We start from the raw sequence: 19,408 nt of genomic DNA, 5'->3' as shown, positions 1-19,408 counted from the left end.
TGTGAAACATTTTGTCCTTATCATTGTATGAATTCTTGGGTTTTGTGACAGTGACCTTGACTTTTGACCTTTGACCAATAAAATCATGTATATTATTGAAATTGAAAAGAAATGCTGTATAATGAAATTAAATAATGATTGTGCGAGTACTCAGATTCACTGGAGTATGCTTCAATAGCCAGTGTGTTAATATACGCATTAAACCAGTAATGTGTTTTATCATAGAAAGATATATAATATATCCCCATGTACCTGTATAACCTGGATTCCCACTGTGTTTCTGATGACCTCACACTAATTATATTAAATGAGACTCAACAAAACCTCCTTTTCAGTCTGTTTCATATGGATTTGAAATCAACGTCGTGCACATTTTTAGCCTCGCTCAATGTTTATCTTGCAGCCTGGAGGACTGTAATAGAATTACAGTTTGCAGCAGGGTATACAATTTCAAACCTTTTCACTTCTGGACTAAATTAATTAGCTTGTTTGCTCCCTCTGAGCAATCATGCACCACAGTAATTACAGTAATCATTGTTGCATAGATTGACTAAACTGGCACCATGCTGTGTTCATCGCCTCTCGGCAAGAAAGCTTTGCAGCAGTTTTATTTACTGTGTTGAGCTCTTCATTTGTATTAATGTCCATCCGTTTTCATTCTATTCACAGCAAATATTACTTTTTATTTAAGACATATTTTCGCTTATTTGTGTGGCGACTATTTATACCAGAAAATATGTCTTTTTTGACTCTGGCTTGGTAGTTTGGTGATGAATTGTGTTTCTATACCAAGCACTCTGTAGCTGAGAGCACACTCAGCATTTTAAATGTTTACGTTGTGACTTACAACAGCTGAATGTTTACAGTGAGCACATGTGGTTTTCTTTACCACCAAAGTTTTTACTTTTATTGACTACAAAAGTCTCATATAACAGGATCTCTGGGACTCTGCTGCAGCTAATTTACTGTCTCTTTTGGCATCCTTCTTGTTTATTTTGGCAAATGTCCTACCATGTTTCTCATCAGTTTTCTACTGTAGGTCAGAGAAGAAGTATTCTATAAAGTGTTTAAAACTTTTCATAGCCTCTGTAGTCAGATGAGTTGATATACGATGTGCTGCTGCGTTTGATTCCTACATCCACCTTTGCTGTGTCAGAGTGGAAGCAGCAGATGTATCCTGGAGGAGCCTGTGAACTGAGCAGATGGATTTGTGGCGCTGTACAACATCACTGACCGAATGTCCTTCCTCTGCACGAAAAGCATCCTGCAACAGATCAAAGAAGCCCGGGAGGAGAGCTGTAAGGGGGGAGTGACTGCAGTCTGCTGGGAATGAGGCCGAGCTGACGGATTTATTTTGATGAACTAATGAGTCCCATTCCTGAGATGATTATCAAGGTAAAGATCAGTGCGGTATGATGAAAGTTAAGGACTACTTTCCAATATACAGTTCATATTGTATATGCATATAAGAAATTTTACTCCAATGCAACATTGGATGAACTGTGGCAGCTGGGGATGACAAAAGCCTGACCACTTCAAGTTCTTTGAATTGTGCATTTATTTTCCCAACATACTGTGCAAAACATTTAAACAGTTATGGGGAACACTTAAAATGACTTCTTCTCAAGCTGATACCAAGTGGAAACCAAAAATAAACAAGCAAAATAGCTTAGATACAGTCTCTAAAACACTCACAGTTTATATATTATATAGAAAGATAAATTAATCATGCTGAAGAACTCATTTTAAGGGCGAATAAAATTACATATAAGTTTTATTTTATGCTTTGGACATTAAAAAACACTGCTGCAAATGTGCAAGAATTAGCATTAACATTAACATGTTATTTTTCATCTGTAATCAGTGAATAGTTGTCACACATCAATCTAAAAAAGGATGGAACACAAACATTTAAACATTCACAGTAGTTTGTAAGCATGCAGAACAATAATAAAAAGAGAATATGTTTGTATGCTTCTGTTAATAATTATGTCTTCCCAGCAAGCAGCATTGTTTTTGCTATGTTTACAGTTATTTTGTGAATCTTACAACTCTCTGAGAAAGTTGTATCAGAAACATCCACTTTGTAAATTGCAGTCCGTAGAATTATGGTATAAAATAAGCTTTAATTTCTTAATGTAAGAGAAAACTGAAAAGCTGCCTCCAGCAGACCTTTGGAAATGTTAGTCGGCTGGACACACTTAAAATGTTTGCTAGGCGCAGTTGAATGTCATGCCAAGATTAAAGTTCAGGCTGCCCAAATGAGATTTAAGGTTAAACATTTACAGAGGCCCCCGTCCACTCTAAATTGCATGCAAACTGCTCCATTTTATCCTAAATGGAGCTGGAGCCAAACCGGTTTTCAGTAGATTTTACTTGTATCCCAGCCTGTTGGGAAAAGGAGCTGTATAATAAAAAATAAACTACATGAAATTATAACTAAATCCAAACAAACAGATGATAAATGTAATTTCGCAGCACTAAAAGAAAACCAAAGAAAACTCAACACATGAGTTCAGAGAAGAAATAGTTCACAGAGAGATTGAAATCGTGGGGGAAAAGTGGTCTGTGTGAGATCATGTCAAATGATCAAGTCTATTTTCTTTTTATTTAATTGGTAATCCGTGATCACAGTCTCTAAGATTATCATAATGTTATTTCTAAAAACAGATAATTGTGGTTAAAGAATCCAGACTACCAAACCCCTGCAGTTTTGTCCACTAGATGGAGACTAAGGACCGAGAAAGATCCAGGCAGCCACAGGGAAAAACTGCCTCCCCATCCACTTGTAAGAGCTTATGCTTATTGTACAAGATGAAATTCAAGTCGTGTCGTGTCTTACCTTGAAGTTAAGGTCTGCTTTAGGTTGGTGGACACACACGAGCCACCAGGGGCGCTGGAAGACCCTCGGAGGAGAAGCCCTGCTCATTCATCGGAGGTTTGTCCCTCTTCGCTTCCCCTAATCACTCGCCAAAAAAGTTTTTGTGTGAAAACCAACCTGCGGAATGAAAATGAGCTGTTCGAGGAGGTAAGAAACTTTGACTGACTTTTCTAACAGCAGCGACAACATAAAAACCCAAGTTACCTTCATATGTGTGTCGTTTTAGACGTGTTTTTCTGTCCGTAGTTCACAGAAATCGTCCGCCCAACTGCTTCATGTTCCGTTGCCATGACAACGCGTACCACGGGGAGAGCTATCTAACAGTTTAAGCTAGCGTTAGCTAAAAATACGATCAGTCTTCATGCATTTTTCTGCACTATTTCAGGTTTTAACACGAGAAGGGTTCACCTATTTTGTTTGTAACGTCACAAGATGGTCAATGGAAGAGTAACACTTAAATAACTGTCTCTACCTGTATTTGAATATTTCAGGCTTCATAATTAATTACCTAGTAATCTCTACAAATTATTAGCGTTAGCTTGCTTGTGTAGTTCAGTTAGCTAACTAAATAAGAGTTATGCTAACGTATGTTTTATGATGAAATGCAAGGCTCAGTGTTTCAAATTAACCAGCTCCCATGTGCTAATTAATTAACACTAACTGCAAACACATCTGGAACATTACAGAGCACCAAAATGTCCTCACTGATCCATACAAATTAACCAACCTCATTAGTTTAAGTTACTGCTGCTAGCGTAGCTGCAGCAGTGAATAAACGTTTAAAGCACATTATATTTCAGCCAGGACTGAAAAACAGAACTTTCTGAGTCATTTAAATCCTCAGCTGTCGTCATTTATCATACTTTGAATTCTGTCGTGGTCATAAAGGTTAGGTTTTGCTCCATCTTTTGTTCTTACTGGTAAAAAAACACATTTTTAGTGATAGAGCGTCAACATTATCAGCCTGGCAGTTGGACAATGAATGATTTATAACTGAAGGTGTGGACATCTGTGTACTCTGATATGAATGTGCTGAGTTCTCTCCGGGTTGTCATTGAAATGAATTTGATTTGTTCTTGTTTCTGCTATGGCCTACATTTTTCTAGATGTCTGCCCTCCCAGCTTCCCAAGGCTGAGCCCAGCAAGGGCAGAGATTAGCCTTAACCAGGATTAAACCAATGAGAAAATTTGAATTTGTTGGCCCTTATCTCCTAGCAACATGTGGAGTGCTCTGAGCAAATGGCAGAATTTGATCTTTTGCTTCCTTTTGGCAAAGCATGTTTTCCTGCCAATAGACACTTATCAAACATGACCATTGGAGACAGAAGGGATTCTTGGAGGGGCCTTTAAATGATTTGTTTACAGGGACACTACATGCATTACTTGTTTGAGTGTAGGAGCAGCAACCCTGAAGTACCTCCTCTCTGCCCCGCAGTCCATCAGCTGTCAGATAGACTATATTTTCACCTCTCTTTAGCAAGTCCGTTGTATGCTTTAATGGCTTAATGTTGATGTGTTCTTGGTATATTACATTTAGACCAGAAGCTTTGATAATCTCTCTGCATAATATTAGGATTCACCTCATAACTTAGTAGATGGGCTCTATATTTGCATTCTAAACATGCAATTTCTTGCCTCATCAGGTAATGTAATCCCACGCTTCATTAGGACTGTGAAGTTTATCATTTGTCATCAAAGCCAAGCTGTCAATAAATGATTAAGTTTCACATGAGGAAAATGTAATATTTGGGCTCAAGCAAAACGAATAGCAGTTTACATTTTAATTGCAGTGACTAAGATTCTGTTTTTTGTTTGATTTCCAGCTGTACTGTATTTTAGTGGCTGCTTGTTACAGCTAGAGGCACTGCCAATAGAGAGCTGCTTAAGCCTAATTTATTCTGCGAGTTATGCCCTTAAAGAAAGCAAACTTCTAAAAGCCCTGTACAATAATTAAAATGTGTAATATCTCGACAGACTGGTTGCGATTGAAAAGTGACTGAAGATTTAAAGTAACCGTGGTTTCAGGAACAAATGCCATTGCTTTCTGGGACACACTGCTGCTGATTCCTGCTGCTCTTAAAAAAACAGCATTAGGGCTGCAAATACCAATTATTTCCATCATTGATTTATTTGTTGATTATTTTAACATTAATCGATTAACTGTGAAGTTTTTGTTTTTTTTAATTATTATTATTTACTGAAACAATTACCTTAATGACCACATGTCCAAGTCAGAGGAATTTGCTTTCAGTACAGCACTGTGACAAGACTCAGTTCTGCAGCATTATACATTGACAGGCATCAATATCACATATCACACGATCAATAATAAACATGATTTACAAGGTAGGCAAAGAATGGCCAGTATTTAAGTGCATTAGAAGTGTATGCTTTAGTTAGGAGGCCAAAATCCTCGATTAATTGGCAAATTGTTCACTTGTAGCATATTGACGGATACCAGTTCATACTTACAGGTGCACTTTAAAACTGCTAGATCAGCAGCAGCAGCATATGTTCTGCATATGCATATGCCAGTAAGGTTGGGACAATGTAGCTTGATAAGGTGCAGTCCTACACTGATTTCTTGATCAGTTTTGAAATATCAAAAGATGTGTGTCCTGTCTGTGATACAATAAAAATATTTGATTCTTTCAGCATGTTGTGATGATTATCAGGAAATTATCATAAATCACAATTATTTTGGGAAGCATAATCGTGACAGGAAATTCTCCTTTCGTCCCATGCCTCTATGACAGTAAACAGTAGTTACCATTTATACAATATTGTCAGTATTTAGCTTATCTTGTTCAACAGTTTTATAGTGCGGGAGTTAAAGAGCATTGCAGCCTCTAAGGGCTAGTAGCAGTCTTATTGACATTAAGGGTGGGAGAAGGAGTATATATGCATTACCTCAAGTTAATGAAAGACAAGAAGGTTTAAGGGAAGAAAAGTTACACAGGATCGAAGTCATCCTCTGTATGTCCATGCTCCCTTTGTTCCAAAGTGACATTGATTTTGTGTGCTTAGTCATTAGACATTATCTACCTCACTCCCTGTCATTAGGTGCTATGTATACATATTCACTCAGGAATATAAATAAACAGAAATACCTGTCTGACAGAATGATGGAGAGATGAGGCATGTATGGGCTTGACTTTTGATGAACCGTCAGCTCCTAATTACTTCCTGCTGAAACAAGCGATGAGGCCAACTCAATGTAAAAGGTGGAACACAGCGCGTGTGTCCTTGGTGTTGGGGTGTGTACTGATGTTTGCTCATTTTTCAGCATGTCTGTGTGTGAACAAAGACCATTAATTTGTGCCTTCTGCTACAACTGAATCATTATAGGACCTATTTAATTATTCTATATAGTTATTCTTGGGTCATTGCTCCATATACGTACAGATGGGCTGTAACTCTGAGAAAAACAAGTCAATAAAAGGAGAATAAGCAGACTACACTTGGCCTTTCAAGGATGTTTTGAACTTTCACATGTTAGTGCTCACCTGAACAGACATTTTAACCTTAATGGAAAGGCATTTTAGGTGCACAGGTGGCACAGGGGCATAACTCTTACCCACCATCGCTGAGAGGTTTAAATCCTAATTTTTATTTCCAGCAATTTGGTCATGCAACAGACGCAATTGGCTATATTTGCGCATGTCCTTGTCACTGCATTAGTGATTCTTGAGTGTTGAGTGTGTGCTGTTATAGTCTACCCTCTTAGTGATGTTTCCAGCAGGTGGGTAACACGGATTGGTTGCTTTTGTCAGTGGCATTCACGATTCACAAGAGATGTTTTTTTAACTTTGAAGTAGAGGAAGAGGTACTGTGCATAGCTGTATTGATCAGGGCTCTAATGCGAGTGCATCTGGGCCCAAGTCTGATCATTTCTTCAGGGTTAATTTCCCCCCTGAAGCCCTGCAAGCCCTCAGTTTGAGTTTGTGGTTGTGTTATGAAGTAAAAAAAAACAAACAAGTCACCTATTTTGTGTTTTGACCTGTAGTTTGATGTAATTTTAGAAACACAGGTGTAGATATTACAGATAACAACCCCAGGCTTAAGGCAATTCAAGACCTGTGCCTGTTTGTGACCCTTTTTAAGGTCAGACTTCTCAACCTAACCTGACCCTGATATCCTATTTCCTTTGTTTCGGAGATCTGGGGCACCTTTGTCTTGGAGACACCTGAGGTGCACAGGACCCTCCTCCTCCTCCAGTCACTTCAAGTCCCAAATGATACACTCATCACATCGCTCTGTCTTCCTCAAATGAGCTATGATTGAGGTGATTGGAATTTCCAGAGGCTGTCACAATCGTTTTGATTGGAAAATAGACAGGAGATAATGGGAGAGACAGGCCTGTTATGAGGCCCCTGCCAAGGCTAAAATAATGCGTCAGAGTGAGGAGGTTAAAGACACCGCTTCCTTGTTAATAATTAATTGCTGTGCATGTGGTGGATCCACTTCATCGCTCCCAGTCATCACTTGATAACTGCTTTACATTTAATTTGGCTTTACAGACTGTTTTCCAAGCTGGGTAAATTGTGCTTAAAGTTATTATCTGTTCAGACAGAGACGGCAGTGTGGAGTTAGATGAGAGTAAGTAAAGATGCTGAAATTCTGTATACTACCTCTTGCAGTATAGACTTTTTAAATGAACATGAGCTAACCTTAAAATAATGTATTTGATACTGGTAATATAAGCTTCAATTATACATAGTTATTATTAAAATTTTACATTTCTTGCTTCGTATATATTTCCTGATTATTATTATTACATTAATATTTATGTATTTATATTAGGCTAATAAAACTTTTTTTTATATACTAGCAGTGATGAGTGCTTGTGTTAGAGAATATTTGTTTTGTCTTGTAGTTGGTAATATTATAATTTGAAATACTGACAGTTTGGAAACAATAGTGTTAATTTGGTATACTGAATGTTTCTGGAAAGACATTATCTTCTCAGTGCTGAAACAATTACTCATGACTACATTCATCCTAGGACTGGGCAGTATATTGATATATCATTATTGTGATTTGAGACAATCGTCTTAGATTTTGCTGATCTTTTTATTGTGATATGCCTTCTCCTGCTTTTAAAGGCTGCATTAAACTTAAGTTATTTTTATGACCTTATCAGACTGTTTTAATACTTGCCACTTAGTCATTAAATCCACATTAGTTTTGATTTTTTTTTCATCAAAAATGTCATTGTTCAATATTTTGTGAAAGTACCAATAGTCATCGCTACAATATTGTCTCTATCAATACCAAAGTATTTGGTCAAAATATTGTGATATTTGATTTTGTCCCCCAGTCCTTTTGAGAAGATTTCAAAATATCAGGATATGTATTGTGTACTGCGATACAGCCTAAAAATATTGCAGTATAAATCCAAGGACATATCACTCAGCCCTATTTCATCCACAACTAGAATGGCTCTCAGTAGAGCGCATACCTCCACCAAGGCCCAGCCTTAACCCCTAATTCAATCAAGCCTAATCTGATAACAAACACCACCAATAACTGCTTAACCATAATTTAAGATCACCAGATCTGTAACAGCCAACCACTAGGACAACAAAACAATTCAGATGCAATCATACTCTCCATTGTGTTGTGGAAGAATAATAGTTTAATAAAAAACAGTAACAAAGTAACACTACAAACATTATCTCAGCTACACATCTGTGGTACTTGCAGTTTTCTATCCCATTTTGTTGCTGTATAGCAGCTGAAAAAATCTACCCTCACACACATTTAAATCGGCTAGATCCAGGTTTTTTATTTGGATCTGCAAATCAAATAGTAGTCACTATTGATTGATACCAGCCACCTAAATGTGCCAGATTTTTTTTGGGCAGGATCCATGCATTATTATATTACTAGTAAGTGTGAAAATATGCCTGAATCTGTCCCTTTATCTGGATCCACACCGAAAGTTAATGAGGTGTATTCTGGGCCGAGACCCATCCTCCATCCAAGTTTCTGTGGAAATCAACCAACTAACCAACCAACAAATGGGCACGTGTGAAAACATAACCTCCTTGGCGGAGGTAATAATAACAATATTGGAAAAAATAATCTCACAGATTTTTTGATTAAAATAACTAATTGATTAGTCAAAGATTTGCAGTTATTATTTGTCGACCAAGAATGTCTTTTGTCACGGACAGCCCTATTATCCCATGGCTTGACAAGGAATTCCAGAGAGATAATGACCGCCCTCTCCTTCCATTTCCAGATGACACAAGCAGATGTTAGTGGATTTGGCATGAGCATGGTGTCCCCGCGGACCAGCAGGGACACACAGGAGAGGAATGCGCCTTTAATACGCCTGAACGATGATGCTGACCTCAGGGTATGGAGAGCTTCTATGAATGATTCCACTACAGTCCTGAGTTGTGCTATGGGGCCACCACTGACAAAGCCACACATACTCACTGGTGACCTGACCTCTATAGTATACTCTATCTGCAGGAGAAGAGGATCAAACTTCACTGTGCTGCTGTATAGCCCCCCTTCATTGGGGAATTTGAGTGCTCCCTTTGCCAAATCCGAAGCAGCCAGTGCTCAGCCTTGCATGCACACAGATAATGATCAAGTTAATTAGACCTGAGATTGAACGAACTGCAGCAGCAACTTAATCATTTGTAACTTGATTAGAAATACTATATTGTGCACCTCCAGAGACCTGAAAACTTTCTGTTTTTTCAGAGATCTTGAAATTAGGATGTTCTCCAGACTTCAGGACTTGAGCAAAGGCATAATGTCTTTGTAATCCAAAACAGTGAAATCATCCAGAACACAAGCTCATGGGAAATCCTCTGCTCTCTCTGACTGACACTGATCAGGTATAGATTACATATGTATTAATGCTTCCTTTCTCATGCCCATAGGAAATATATACATTTGGAAAGAAATTGGGTCAAGGTAGCTTTGGAGTTGTTTATGAAGCCACCCACATTGCGACACAGACAAAATGGGCTATTAAGGAGGTTTGCAGACCAGCGGTGAGTGCATTTGGCATCCCACTGGGAAGCCTGTTTTTTAATGTGTTGCACTAATAATAGAGTTTAATGTTTGGAGAGAGGTAAGCGACCATAACCACGATGAAACTCCTCAAGTTGTGATTTTACTCTCTGTCAATTTAGGCAGGAAGTTCGAAAGTCAAAATGCTGGGGCAAGAAATAAACATTCTCAGACAAGTGAATCATGCTCACATAATACATCTCCAGGAAGTCTACGACACGCCTAAGGTGAGCATTGCTGTCCTTTTAAGTAACAATCTCAAAGCAAGCTTAATCAAGCGAGTGGGTTATGTGTAATGTACGTGACATGTAATCTCCTATAATGATAAGCACACACAAATTGACTGTATGGTGAGATGCATTTTCTCTGCTTGTTTCTAGATGACTTACTTGGTTACTGAGCTGTGCGTTGGAGGTGAACTGAAGCAGCTGTTGCAGCAGAAAAAGTTCTTTACAGAGGACGAGACGAGGCATATCATCTCAAGCTTAGCTGATGCTGTTGTTTACCTTCACAAAAGAGGTAATGTCATTCTACAGATTGACATTTGGATAGTATTAAAAATCATCTCAAAACTAGCTGGAAATATAGTTTTTGATGATCTCAACTGATTGGAGTCTTGAAGATGTGAGTGATGCAGATGTGTTCACTACACCCTGACATCATTGTTAGATGTGCTTACAGGTGTGACCACACCCAGATGTGGTTACTGTTGCAACATGAATCTTATAACCAAATGACAAGTAAAAAAATACAATTTTCAGCTTGATGTTAACTTATTTTATATACTTTACACTCTTGCTCTAATTAAACTATTGTGCGGAACAAGCACTGACAATTTTGCCCTAATACAGACTGTTAAGTGTGCTTCAGTTAAAGGATAAGTTCAGCCAAAAACAAAAATTCAGTCATTGTCTACTCACCCACATGCCAATTTCGTAGTCTACAAAACATTTCTGGAGCTTCACAGCAACACAGTGTTGCAGCATTCTCCGAAAACAACTGAAATAGATGATGATTTGTTTTAAAAAATTATAAAAAGACAAACAAAAATGACTCCATACAGCTCATCTGGTGTAATCCAAGTCTCTGGAGGGCCCAAGACCACAAAGTGATTTGAAAAGACATTATTTACACCCTTTTTAAAGCTGAAATCTTCACTGTAGCTGCTAAGCTAACTGAAGTGGGTGCACAAGCAAGACCGCGTGACAAGGGCGTAAAAATAACATTTCCACTCAATTTTGGATCTCAGGGTTTCCAGAGACTTAGATCATGCCGAACAAGCTGTATGGAGCCATTTCATCTTTTTTTCCCCAGTTGTTTTTTTAAACATTTTAAAACAAGTCTCCATCTACTTCAGTTGTTTAGGAGAATGCCGCAATGCTGTCTTGCAGTGAAGCTCCATAAATGTTTTGTGGACTATGAAACTTCACCCGGCTTTCCATCGACATGGGGGGTGAGTAGATAGTAGTGCCTAAATAGTGCTAAAAAGCCATTATAATACCAAAATGTTGTTGCTCTCAAGGATTTGATAAATTTGCCATTACTGCTCTCAGTCATTATAGAATGAGGCTCATGTTGATTAAAGAGTAATATAAAAGAAAAAACATAGTAAACATTTTAATTAAATCAACATGGTTTATTTGGAAATGACGTTTCCCCTTCAATGCTGAGATCTGTGGTTAGAGGTAATTTAGGACATTGCCTAGTAATGAGGCATCGTTACATGTGGCTAATGACTAATTTACAACAGGCTAGGGAGCAATACTGATTAATAGGTGTGCTTTCACATGGAAAGTCCCTCTGTGCTGGTTTTGCTCACCTCTATAGAGACCAGTGATACTAATGAGATAGCCAGAAACATTCTTGTCAAATGGCTAATCATGAAAGTCTCTCAGCTTAAATTTGTTTGGGTTTTCTCAGATTGTTGCTGTCCTTTGTCAGCCTCAGCTGCTTCAGGTATTAGTCTTAGCTGTGTTAGGCTCAGCTGTGCTTTGAGCTTTTATTTGTTAAAACAGGATACATTATACATGTTATTATTAAACTGCAGCTCCAATTGTTTTATCTGTATTTAATTAGATAACTTTCAGGAATGCAAAAATACTGAGTATATTTTAAAATAGGTAACTGTTATTTGAATTATGTTTTGTTATAAAAATAAAGACATTTATGAATATGAATTTGAGAGTACAGGTGCCAGAAATTGGTTAAATAAAGGGTATAATGAACAGAAAATATGGATGAAAAAATGGATGAAGGAAAAAGGAACATTTTCATTCGTGTTTGTTTTGTGCACACCAGTCGGTCTTACTTACCTTTCACACACCATCAGCACTGTTGCATTTTATAATTGCTTGCTTCAAACAGTGCAGTGAAAAGGACTGCCCAGGGCAATTGTATTTTTCCTCCTACCTTTTCTCACTCCACCAAGTTTTGTTAACGAGGCCCTTCAGCCTGGCCTGCTGTTAGAGAGGTAAACAGATCACTGTGTTAGTGTGCACAAAACATACTGTAGTTTATTCTAGTGACTGACATTAGCAAATCATCTTGCTCTGATCGCAGACTTTATTCATTTTCTCCAGTACGCCGACTCTGACCCTAATTCTTTTCTTTCTTTTTATTTAAGACAAGAAGCCAAAATATGTTGAAGATAAAAAACCTTTGTTTTTTCAGCAGATACCATGTTTTTGATATTTTGTGATGAATTTTCAAAACTTGGGCATGTTCCACTGGTCAAGTCCGTGAAGCTGCTTAAACCTCAAGTGCCCTATCCTAACCAGGTGGACATAAACTTGATCTGTCTTTTATGCTCTTTGATAATGTTGTGAGGTAATGGCCTCAAAATGATACTAGGCTACATCACTTATCCTCGTACTAGTGCTTAAAATGCTTGCATTTTATTTAGATGTAACAATGCCTGCATGTATTAATTAAAACAGCAGTTACAGTTACATGTTCACACATCAAGCAGACAGCAAAATTTGCATTTTGGACTTGTATTTCTGTATACAATATTCAATATTCACCCTCTTTTAAGCTTTGTTTTGGTCTCCACCAACTTGGAAGCCCAAATATATGACTCATCTCTTCTAAATATTCAACTGCGAGTTGACAATTGTCTGTCTGCAGTATGGTGCTTTGTATACAGTGGGTTTATCTGAGCTTTTCTCACGTGTGGATGAGATTGTTGTGTGTGAATCAAAATCTCAGACCATTAAACCAAAACGGTGTGATAATTCAGTGGTTTCATCAATATGAGCAACCCCCTTTTTAGACATTTGATCAAATGTTAACATTGATACTAATACTGATTACAACAACTATTTCTGTAAATATAATTGTATATATATATAATTGTCAATTCAACTGTTTTTTTCCTCGTATCTTGCAGACATTGTGCACCGGGACTTGAAACTTGAGAACATTCTTGTGAAAGATTCTCTCGATGAGGATGATAATGGCAAGATTAATATCAAGGTAAGATGGTGAGACAAACCGTGAAATGTTCCATCACTGCTTCTTATCCATTCTCTGTCAGACTGGGTACAAGCTTCTGATGGGCACTTTCTCCTTGCCTGCTATCTCCTCTATATTTAGTAAAGGCTTTAAACGTTACCTCATTACGACAGACTCCCTCTGGTCTTCCTTTAAAGTACACCTTTACAAAGAGAGACTCAACTGTATCTTTAAACAATTTACCAGCTGAGCACAGCATGTTGCGTGCATTGACAATGCGCCAGCTAAGGCAGATACCTGGTGTGTGAGCTGAAACAAGTCTAGACCACTGCATGAATGTCCCTGTCTCTCTTTTTCTTTTGTCTGACACCCACATATACAAATACCCACATACTGTACATGTTGGTAGAAAGTGTTGTCATGTAACTGCGGAAAATGCTTTCATTTTTAGTTAATTAATTTTTCACTTTTGTAATAATGTGACAGCCTCAATAGCTATGTTGCTATTCATGTAAATCAGAATAAGAGGTTCATTGTTTGTGCTCACGCTGTGGCCTTGTTTTCCTGACAAAAGCACCTTTAACAATGAATTAATTATTTTTTCTAAATCATGTTTATTTGTATCACCCTTTTCTTAAGTGCTATTCTCTACCTAGGTAACAGACTTTGGATTATCGGTGCAGACAGGCGGTGTAGGCATTGGGAACATGATGACAGAGGCCTGCGGGACTCTTATCTATATGGGTATGACACTTGTATCTCCCACACAGATGACCACAGGGATAGAGGTCTGAGTTTGAATGAGTGGTGTAGCAGCATGCCTCTCCATTAGCCCCATTCACACTGCACTTTCAGTGCGGGAATCGTGCGCCTATTCTCCGCATTGTCGTCTATGTGAAAGTTTCAGATGCGGAGAGGGGGGACAGTTTTGCTTTCCAGAAAGTTCTTTGCTTTCCAGGATGCATGGTGGGTCAGGATGTTATAACACATTATAACAGCATCCATATGATTATAAACAGTCAGCAGGTACATGTTTAGATTTACAGGTGGATACCGGGGGAAACATGTTGGAAAAAAAACACACATGTCAACGTCATGATCTGTACCGTCACGCCTCTTTTGGATCTGCAGCAGCGGCGTGCTGTATGAAATGACACACTGGTGTGGCTTTACGCCGGAGCTGCATGGTTCAGTGTGAACAAACAAACAAAGGCGGAGAACTGGCGAGCCTTCGCTGCGCCGACAATGCGGAGTCTCTGTGTGAAAAAGGCAATTGTCACAGTATCGTTTTGGTTCAACCACTGGGGGTTGCTCAAGTTAGAACTGTTTAAATTTTACACATAGTAGTTTTTAGTTTTTAAGCAATGAGTGTATTTCAATTTTAGCATGTGGACTGTGTATTTCACATCTATACTCATTAATATGAATGGAGTCTTAGATCAATAGTGGTGCTATGAAGCAATTTTATGAGCCGGTCCCTGTTTTGTTTGTATCTTATGCTCTACTAGCATGCACACATTACTGCCAAGTGCAGAGTGAAGTCATAACAATGCGTAGTACAAGACGTCCCTTGGTTTCATGTTGTTCCACTGACAGACAGTTTGGTTCGGGGTAACTGCCAAAACATGTAGCAACATGCAGGAAAAGCTAGGCAGCCAATGTTAACATTGGTAGAAACACTGCAGGTTCAAAGTATTTAAGAATTTGGCTTTGTGACTGGTGTATGAAAAAAAGGTCTGTGGTTAACACAAGCTTAAGATATTTTCACATTTTGTTCTCAGACATAAAGTACGTCAGTATATATCCCACACGTGAATTTAAAAAATGTTTACTTGTCTTAAAAAAGGTGGTTGCTAACAAGTGCCTTAATGAGACTACAGAGGCTGTTTGGGACATTAAACATCATTACACCGAACACGGAGAACCATCTACTCACTCATCTACTGTCCGTCTTTACAGGCTCTGATGTTGAAGTCATGCAAATGCGATGTGGACGTGTGTAGCCTAATGTTAGCTTTTTACTTCTGACGGTTTGTGTAGCCATGTACCTTTGAATGTATTGACTCTACTGCCATTTTGTAGCCATCTTTATGGGCCACAATCGGTAACTCTGCAGCCTAATAATAGGAATGACAGACGAAATATAACATTTACAGCTCTTTATTTTGCTAACAATCTGACAGTGAATTGGGCAGAAGCATACAGTATCAGGCACAGCTGTTTCAATAAAAACAATACAAGACAGGCTCTTATAGCCTTGTAAATTATGTTTAAAAATGCTACTAATGAACCCATAAACTATGAGTTCTTACATAGAAACGATAAAAGCACAACTAGATGAAAGTGCATGGGCTTAAACTTGCATTTCACTGTGTTGTTCTTTTCCTTTTTGCCCAAAATTTCAGAATAATGGGAATATTTCTATGAAGTTAATGCTGTCCTCTCTGCCATCTCGCCACATTGACTTAGCTAGCTACACATGCACACTGACACAACTGTAGGTTTACCTTCCACTGCCACGCAGAAACAGGAACAGTGCAAATGCAAAAAGTAATCTGAGAACTCTAACGGATTACTTTGTAACAAGTTACCCCCAACACTGACTGCCACCAGCTGTGGATATGTATGTACCACCCTCTGTATCACATGGCTACTGTGCTGCTGTGCATTTGTGCGCTGATACAATGATAAAACATTGCTCAGTAGCACCACTAGTGGTCAAAAAGTGGTTTTAATTAGTGTTTTTAAGCCCCAGATTTCATATGAAGAAAGACTCACATTTGTGTGTGAATTTCAGCACCTGAAATGATGAGCGGTGGTGGTTACAGCCAGTGGTGCGATGTGTGGAGCATAGGAGTTGTTATGTACATGTTGTAAGTAAACACACAGATATTATATTTACATATGCACTCATACGCACTGTGACCACATGTGTCTGAGCTGTGTGTCCTCACAGGCTGTGTGGGGAGTCCCCGTTTGTGTCCAAAACGAAGGAAAACCTACTTGAGGAGATTGTGAACAAAGAAGTCAAATTTACTCGGAGCATCTGGGCCACAATCAGTGATGCAGGTGATGTCTTATTATAAATAAATAATACATGTAATCCTGCAAAAAATGGAGTGAATATTTTCTCATTGAGAAACAGTACAGGATGCATTCACACAGTTTTGTTCCTAACAAACTCACCAACTGGCTTGAGTCTTTCTCAACAGCAAAAAATGTATTGACTTGCCTTCTGAAGGTGGACCCCGCCTACCGCATGTCTCCTAATCAACTCCTAGAGAACCCCTGGATCACAGTGAGTCACTGATTGTTCCAGCTGTATTCATACACTTTACCAAATGATTCACATAAGGAGCTCTTATGAGGTGCTTTGTCCAACAGGGCGCTACTAATGTTCCTGCTATACCGTCCAATGTGCTGGAGATGATGCGTCACCACCTGGAACAGGAAAAGAGTAAGACAACAATGAAGACTTATCTTAATTTAAATTAATTGACAACACTGTGCAAGTGATAATCAACTGAGAAACAGAGAGTATGAGGAGGGATTGAAGGAGAGAGTGAGATGAACCAAAGCCACAAGAGCTTACTCGATGTTGTTATTTAAAATCATCCACAATAGGAGGAGAGACTCTGGAGGACTTGTCCCTCACCTCCTCTGATGACACACTGGAGCCACCCCCGGTCCCTGGGGCAGCTTCAACAGTAACCGCCAGCAACTGCAGCAGCCAGGCGAAGCTCATTCCTAAAAAAGACAGCAACTTCTCCACGCCAGCCACATCTACCAAGCAGGTACTGTTTTACCACAGATCTAAAACGAGCTGACCTCATCCGGCTATGTGTTGAATTTTTATTCAAGTCTATAAATCTATATGGCTCCCAAATAATTTAAAAGATGTCAAACTTCTACTCATCTATTTGAGCACTGTTGCATTTGCTTACACATCATTTACCTCATGTGGTAATTATCTTGTTTTTTTACTGAGGCTATCTCATTAAGTAGATAACTCTAAGTTTTTAGCCATTATTCATCATGGTTATAATATTTTTTTAGGAAACAACTCACTTAGGTAAGGACGATTGGTGGTGCTGAATAAACCATAATAACCATATCATCTTCAGCATAAAAACATGTTGGTTATTACCCAGGCTTCTATTAGACTTTGAAAAGGGTACTTTGGGGTACTTCAAACTCAGAAACTCAATAAAGCTCCACATGTAGTTATAAACGCACAAATATGTTGCACATGCTACTGTACAGAATTGAACATTTTCTGATCTGTCATGTCAATATCCACTTGATAAGACAAAAAAAGACAAACACTAGATGCTGGACTGAAGCAAAAGTCAAAAATACAAAAACAGAGTCCGCACACTAGATAATGCTCTCATGAACATTTATTATCTCCGCTTGTGAAGAAGGGCTTGAACCCAAAATGTCACATGTGGAGGTAATACATGTTCATAGGTTTGTTATCTAGTGTGTAGATTTTGTTGTATTTTTAATATCCATGTGGTTATCATGATTGTGTATCTCACGTTGATCTAGAAGAAGCTTCAAAACAAAGCAAAACAAAAGAGAGTTTTCCTTTAAAGTAAACTACCTCTCTAAAGGTCAACCCTTATCTATTATGTATGGTCATGGGATCCAGGTATTGATCTCTCATCTTTCTTCTTTGGGTTATCCTTGTATCTTGGAATAAAGACTAAAGAGAGAGGCAGTCTCCAGCAGGACAAGCGCAAAAATGACTTTAAAACCCCGGGAATGCCTCAACCTCCCACCACACAGATTTATTGAATGTCCTAAAACGTAACCTTTTCAGTTCAACCCTAATTAATACTTTTATTTACAGGATTTAATTACATTTCCAGCAGCACTTGATTCATCCTAGTTTTTAATTTTACAATTGTTGACCAGACAAACTACAGATATCTACTGCTGCACATTTTGAATTCTAAACACACATTTTCTTATTAGACCGCCTTTGTATTTTCATATTTTCACTCACACTGCCTTTCATATTCAGTCACCACTAGATGGTGCCAGATTTACCTATTACAGAAGATGGAAATAAAGGTGTAGCCATGCAGCTGTTTTAAATGAATGCGATAGTTAATTCTGTTATGTAAGATGAATAATATGAATCTTATCCCTGCAGGCTCATGCTGGTCTGAAACCCTCCACACAGCCGACTGCAAAGCAACGCAGGCCTTGGGACAAGAAGGATGTCAGCACAGGACAGAAACCAGCCTCTGACATTAGGAAAGCTGGCAACCAGAGACCATCTACTTCCAGTAAAAGTAGGACTGTCCCTCGCAAACCGGCAGCTGGCTCTAACACCAGTGCAGCTTTAGAATAAGAAAACAAAACGAGCCATATCACTGGAGAGAGTGAGTGGGCGGGAAGAAGACAAGAGAAAAAAACTAAAGTAGAGAAGGACTTTTTTAAATATACACTCTATTTAATATAATTCCGTGATTCAGCAGTGATGTGAATTAAACTACTGTGAATAGCGCAACCTCAACGCTGATGACCAGAGAATAAGCAGCGACAGCGATGTCAAATAAATGGGCCTCATATGCAAGTGTGAAATAGCACAAGAAGTCCAAAACCTCTGCAGCTGACGGTGCCGCCTCAGTTGTGCCTCGTGCCAAAGGAAAGGGCCTCCCGGTCTGAGGGGGCCAGACCTGCTGGACAAATGCTCACTGTTTCACAGCCAGCTGTGTGATAATGTCCGGCAGCCCAAATACAGACTCATACTTTTTATAGTAGCCAGCAAACACAGATTGAATGAGTTTGTCAGATATTAGAGGTGACATCAGATTGACGGTTTTATTAAAAAGTTTGAGATTTGAAAAAGATTTGAGCACAGCACAGCTCTTTTTTTTATTATGCTGTTGTTTAGTAATGTCCTTACTAACTGGCAGCATGTCATCTCATTATTAATGTCTTTATTTATATACACTGTGAATGCATTCCTTTTCGGTATATGAAAGTAATAGTCACTTAAATCACTGAAATGTTTATTACATTAGG

At 38.5% G+C, this 19,408-nt stretch overlaps 1 protein-coding gene across 1 annotated transcript; it reads left to right on the top strand.

The window, feature by feature from the left end:
- Window positions 1-9,823: 9,823 nt before the first annotated feature.
- On the top strand, window positions 9,824-18,800 carry LOC140995000 (serine/threonine-protein kinase 33-like). The gene is made up of 11 exons (XM_073464882.1): window positions 9,824-9,897; window positions 10,039-10,143; window positions 10,297-10,435; window positions 13,305-13,390; window positions 14,026-14,113; window positions 16,167-16,242; window positions 16,326-16,438; window positions 16,582-16,667; window positions 16,754-16,826; window positions 16,994-17,163; window positions 18,531-18,800. The coding sequence occupies exons 2-11, from the start codon at window positions 10,060-10,062 to the stop codon at window positions 18,729-18,731; spliced, it is 1,116 nt and encodes a 371-aa protein (XP_073320983.1). The 5' UTR covers window positions 9,824-9,897; window positions 10,039-10,059; the 3' UTR covers window positions 18,732-18,800.
- The last annotated feature ends 608 nt before the right edge of the window (window positions 18,801-19,408 follow it).

Source organism: Pagrus major, chromosome 4 (assembly GCF_040436345.1).
Source record: "Pagrus major chromosome 4, Pma_NU_1.0".
NCBI lineage: Eukaryota > Metazoa > Chordata > Actinopteri > Spariformes > Sparidae > Pagrus > Pagrus major.
The sequence above is the reverse complement of the archived record's forward strand: the minus strand, read 5'-3'. Positions and strand labels throughout refer to the sequence as shown.